This window comes from Lepidochelys kempii, chromosome 27 (assembly GCF_965140285.1).
Source record: "Lepidochelys kempii isolate rLepKem1 chromosome 27, rLepKem1.hap1, whole genome shotgun sequence".
NCBI lineage: Eukaryota > Metazoa > Chordata > Testudines > Cheloniidae > Lepidochelys > Lepidochelys kempii.
This window is the reverse complement of record NC_136406.1, coordinates 10,037,125-10,043,124: the sequence shown is the minus strand read 5'-3', so window position 1 is coordinate 10,043,124 and position 6,000 is coordinate 10,037,125. Positions and strand designations below refer to the sequence as shown.

Sequence of the window (6,000 nt, the reverse complement as noted above, 5' to 3'; positions counted from 1 at the left end):
ATATTTTGTATCCTGATATTACCCTGTCCCCTTGATTATCCTCATGCCACCAAGTTTCTGCGATGCCTATTACAAATCAATATCCTCATTTAATGCTAGGCACTCTAGTTCATCCACTTTAGGATTTAGATGAGAAGGGTGTATAGTCTGCAGTTCTGCTAGGTCTCTATCCAAATCCCAAAACAGCTGAAGAGGAACAGATGGGTCGGAGAGAAAAAAAAAGGCACATGCTAGGTATGCATCCCAGTAATAAAACGTTTACTAGAGCAAGCAGAAAGTAAATGAACAGCTGATAAAGAAAATGTCACAATGTCACAAAAACCTGACAGTTTCCGATACTTCTCTTTGTAGAAACAAGATTGAGATGAGAACAGAACTGTTTCAGCAAAAAGGGTTTTTTTCTACCATTATGGCAAAAAAAAAAAAAAAGAAAAAAAAAGAAAAAGGAAGGAAAAAACCCAGGGAATACACACAACAGCAGTTAAGAGTTAAAATCAGTCAAGCGAGATTTTACATTTTTACTACACGTCTCCGATATTGGGCGATTTTTGACCCATCCCACTTTACTACTTACTATGTTCTTCCTAAAGGCTTATCAGCAGCAGGTCCCTGGATTTAAGAATGAGTTCCCCTCCCCTGTGGTTAGTCTTGTCTCATAAGGGGACACTGGACCATGATTAAAGTGGCATATATCAAAGGGCTTCCCTTTTCTCTGAGAAAGCATTTAGCCCTCTCACAGTGAGCAAACAGCCACAGCAGAGATATACGCTTGCTATGCAGGCTTCCACCAAGATGAAGGTTGTTACATAAGAGGGGTTCTTTAAAAAAAATAAAAGCCAGCTGGTGCAAAGGCAACAGAGTATTTGCTACAAACTGGCTAGGGATTCTGTCCAACATTACATGTAGAATTATGGTAAATTGGACCAGACAAAAATCCCTTGAACTGCTTGATGAAATAAACCTTTTATATCTGGCCATTAGCGACACATGGATACATTCTTAATTGGGGGAGGGGGGGGTGATTTTGAGACCAAATTCTGTGGGGGCTCGAAGAGAATATGAGGGAGGAATAGATCGGAGACCTTGGTATCACGCAACTCATTGAAAGATTATGCTTAAACAGGTGGATCCTGAGCATCTCTAGATGGACTGGCTTTTAACATCTACATTGATTAAAGAAAACAGACTACCTTAAACTTTTCTGGACGACAGTTTCTTAATGTTCTCAGTGTGTGGAACAAATGGCCTCTTTCCTCCTAACGAGATCTGTTTTTAAATCCAGCAGAAAGTCACTTGAGTGGACGAATATTTAAATGCAGAACCCAGGAGCTTTATCAAAATGATTTCTCCCTGACAGAAGCATTGTATTGACACGTCATTAGAGTGAAGCTGTCTGCAGATGTACCAACTCCGACTCATATGGGAAGTTTGCATGTTTCCTTCCCGTCTCCCCACTCCTCAGTAACCAGTTATCAAAACCCAAGATCTTCCTTAAAAAGACATCACTGCCTGTGTGGATCCCAGGTTACGATGCATCAGCTTTTAACTGTCCCATCGGCTCTTCTTGCGCTTTGGGGGCTCGGGGACAGCAAAACCATCCGTCTTGCTGTCCCGGTTGCTGCCATCTTTCTTGTTCTCATTGATCCTGCTCTCGTTGTTTCTACCCTCGTTGTTCCTACCGTCACCATTATTGCGGCCGTCACCATTATTGCGGCCGTCACCATGTCGGCTACTGTTGCTTCCACCACTAGAATGGCGGCTTTCACCGTGGCGGTGGCTGTCCCCATGGCGGTTATCTCCCTGGCGGTAGCCATCGCTGTGGCGACCACCACCATCTCCATGGCGCTGACTGTCACCGTGGCGACCACTACCATCTCCATGGCGCGCAGGACTGTCATTGTGGCGGTTGCTTCTGTTGTCACTGTATCGTTCTCTGCCGCCACCACCGCCGCCTCCACCACCACCGCCGCCGTTGCCGCCTTCTCTGCTGTTGATGCTGGCACTTGTGCTGTTGTATCCCTGAATTCCCATCCCTGGATAGGCAGGCACACTGCTCAGGTTCCCAGCACTGGTAAAGCCTGGAATTCCCTTTACTGCAGCAGTGGCAATCGGACTGTCAGGACTTGCAGCATTCTGCTGTGCTGAATTTGTTGGTACTGAATTCAAGCTCCCAGCGCTGGTCCATCCACTGGCCCCAGCAGCAGAGCTACCAGTCTTCTGGTTGTTTAAGCTGGCAGCAACAAAGTGGCTCTTGTATTGTGACTGCAGGAAATAGAAAAGAGTGTTAGCCAATACACAGCACCAGGGGAACTCGCGAACCAACGCGCACATAGCTCTGGCCTGAACTCTGGGGAGGTCCCATGTGAAAAGGGCTCCTCTAAGAAGCCGGTCTTTGAGAGAGAATATTAGTTCTGTGCTTCTGAACAAGAGTGAATTAAGTACACACCTGTTGGCAGTACATACAAATATACGTTGAGCTAAAGAAGGGGACTCTATTATGGAGTTTGTTTGTATACCCTGTCGCGAAGGGACTGTCTATCTCATTAACTCTTAAAACTCCCAGTACAACACTGGTGCAAGCAATCTACACAGAAGACAGGAAAGAAAGGGGACTCCTTTAATGATGCAGGACATGTCTGATACTGGGGAACAGAGCCCAGATGGAGAATGGAAAGCAAGGGCCATCCTGTAATGCAGCTGCACTGGTCAGATGACTACTAGCAAACAGGAGATGCATGGCAAAGTTGCTTTGTATAACTTGCCATTCAGAATCCTGAATTAACTCTTCTACTTAGGACTGCAACAGGACGCCAGAGTGTTCCCAAGAATTTAGTTATATGTGGACGATACGCCAAAGACTCCAATTCCCTGACAGCAATCAAACCGCGGGATTGTGCTACTGAGGAATAGTTCCTGAAGGGATGCGAAGAGCACCCACACCACAGAACAAAATGCAGGGAATGGAAGTTTTCACTATACAAGCAATATTAATAAGCTGCAAGAGGAACTGAATTGTAAAAGCATATTTTAAAGTTTCCAGAACAGGTTGCTGGTGAAGTCTCTCAATCGATGATAGCTTCACAGTTTTACTGCACAGGGAAACTAGAGCCAAAAAGAGGTGGTGTGAATAGCACAGGACATGTATTCTGTTTGTATGACGGCCAGCGTAGCCACTCAGAATTAAAAACAGAGAAAGGTATGATTTTCAGGTGTTAAAGTACCCAACTCATACTGAAGCCAACAAGGTCTCTGCCCCTCCAGAAAACTAAGCCCATAGCTTTGTCTCTGATCAGTAGTAAAAAGTCCAGTGTTTACTTCATGAGCTCTTCTTTTGACCTAGGGAACACAAGTGATCAAACAAACCTGAAACGCTGCTTTCATTGCCGACAATCTGTCTCCCATTGCCCCAGTGGATGGTTTGTATGCCTCATAGTTACTCATCACATTGCTGCTGCTCCCACGGTCCTGAGGAGAAAGCAGAGGGGAAACTGAACTGATCTCTCTAAACTACACACTTTTCACCTCGTCCTACCTCCAAACTCAGGGACTGGATGCTACTCTGCTGTACTAGAGTGCCTTTTCCCTGAAGATCGCAAAGCCTCACAACAGCCCTGAGACTGTATGCAGTATAGTTGTAGTGGTGTCAGTATATTAGAAAGACAGGGGTGGGGTGGGGTAATACCTTTTATTGGACCAACTTCTGCTCTCTCACCAACAGAAGATGCTCCAATAAAAGATATTACCTCACCCACGATGTCTCCCTAACAGCCGTGAGAGGCAGGGTCATTCCCACTTTACTGATGGGGAAATAGCCAAGATTAGATCTCAGGAGTCTGGTCCCCTGCTCTAACCTCTAGGCAACATTACCCCAGATGCAGCAGTCCATAAAGAAAGAGGAGTTAATAGCGGGGAGGGAAAGAAAAGAAAATTTATATCTGAAGGTGCACCCTTAACTCATGGGAGGTCAGGTAAACAGGCATTTGTGGGATATTCTCATTTCCACGTCTGGAGAGGTGAGCATGAATCCAGAACAGAAGAGTCCCCTTAAAACCGGTCCCTGCCTGTCACATGGACCCTGTCTACAAGCCTACATAAGAACCTAAGAATGGCCATACTGGTTCACACCAAAGGTCCATCTAGCCCAGTATCCTGTCTTCTGACAATGGCCAATGCCAGGTGCCAAAGACGGAATGAACAGAACAGGTCATCATCAAGTGATCCATTCCCTGTCACCCATTCCCAGCTTCTGGAAAACAGAGGCTAGGGACACCATCCCTGCCCATCCTGGCTAATAGCCATCGATGGACCTATCCTCCATGAATTTATCTAGTTCTTTTTTGAACCCTGTTATAGTCTTGGCCTTCACAACATCCTCTGGCAAGGAGTTCCACAGGTTGACTGTGCGTTGTGTGAAGAAATACTTCCTTTTGTTTGTTTTAAGCCTGCTGCCTATAATTTCATTTGGTGACCCCTACTTCTTGTGTTATTAAGAGTAAATAACACTTCCTTATTTACTTTCTCCACACCAGTCATGATTTTATAGACCTCCATCATATCCCCCTTTAGTCGTCTCTTTTCCAAGCTGAAAAGTCCCAGTCTTTTTAATTTTTCTTCACATGGAAGCCGTTCCATACCCCTAATCACTTTTGTTGCCCTTTTCTGAACCTTTTCCAATTCCAATAGATCTTTTCTGAAATGGGGCGACCACATCTGCACACAGTATTCAAGATGTGGGCATACTATGGATTTACATAGAGGCAATATGATACACTCTGTCTTATCATCTATCCCTTTCTTGATGATTCCCAACATTCTGTTCGCTTTTTTGACTGCTGCTGCCCATTGGGAGGACGTTTTCAGAGAATTGTCCACAATGACTCCAAGATCTCTTTCTTGAGTGGTCACAGCTAATTTAGACCCCATCGTTTTATATGTATAGTTGGGCTTAGGTATGCCTGAGCGACAGCTGCAGCTGAACCAGGGCTGAATATGATTTAGCTGGAAGAGCAGACGAAAACAAAAATCTGCAGTAGTTAAGGTTAAATGCTTACCCGGCCTTGACCCTGGTTATTGTACTGGTGCTGCACATGATACATCATCAATACTTTTCAAGCTAAACTGTGCTCTGTGCCGGCTCAGCTACACTTGTTGCAGACCCTCTGGGCAGCAACAAGTAGTTTTTCTAGCACAGACAGAGCTCTAATGACTCTTCCCAGCCAGTCTAACTGAATTCCATACATTTTTTTGGTGTCAGGAACCAACCTGTGCAGAGCTTCTTGGCTCAACTATATCCTGTTATCGTGGCACAGTCACCACTCCCAGGACCGGTTAGGATGTACAGGTTTTGTGCTGAATGTCGATTTCAGGAAAAGGCAAGTCGAATTAGAATCACATCCCTCTCAGACCTACTCTCTGGCTCTAAACAAAGTCACCAAGGCTAGCACAAGGAGTTTTCTATGATCCGTTTAAATCTCAAAGATTCTGAGCTGTGCAACAGTCTGAAATCAGATAAGCTGAATCCTGTGTAGAGGCCCTGTAGCGTTACGCTCCTATGTTAGCCTGGATTTTCATGATAAGAGATGCTAATTCTAAGTTTAACGTTTTCAGGGCTCTGAAATTAGCCCCCTAAAGTTCTCTACTTACAGAGCCATCTGAACCCAGGCCAGGCCGCTCACGGTACCCTAAGCCACCACCGCCGATATTCAGCTTCTTGCCTTTCCCTCCCTTGAAACGGGATTTCCGGAACCAGGCATTCTGTACGAAACAAAGACAACTCCTTGAAATGCAAAAAAACAGCTCAGTAATGCAAGTGTGGGAAGAGAAAGGTTTAGTTTGATCATTTTGAAAGAAATACAGAGATGTTTTATTTCCTGCCCCAAAACAGACCTTGTCACAAGCTGATGGGATAGGGAAAACAGCGGTACTGAAACTAAACTGCAGATGGACTCATGCCATGTTTGTGACTGGATGCTTCCTCTGTGTTATGCATTTGTGAGCACT

General features: G+C 45.0%; 1 protein-coding gene across 5 annotated transcripts in view; it reads right to left on the bottom strand.

Annotated features, from left to right (window-relative positions):
- Window positions 1-241: 241 nt before the first annotated feature.
- Window positions 242-6,000, bottom strand: part of DDX42 (DEAD-box helicase 42) — a 34,459-nt gene continuing 28,700 nt past the window's right edge. For all 5 annotated transcript variants that reach the window (XM_073326269.2, XM_073326266.2, XM_073326268.2 and 2 more), the window contains 3 exons: window positions 5,644-5,754; window positions 3,364-3,465; window positions 242-2,262 (listed from right to left, as the gene is read on the bottom strand). In XM_073326269.2, coding sequence (XP_073182370.1) covers window positions 1,543-2,262; window positions 3,364-3,465; window positions 5,644-5,754 — 933 coding nt within the window. In that variant the 3' untranslated portion in view covers window positions 242-1,542. The remainder of the gene's footprint in view (window positions 2,263-3,363; window positions 3,466-5,643; window positions 5,755-6,000) is intronic.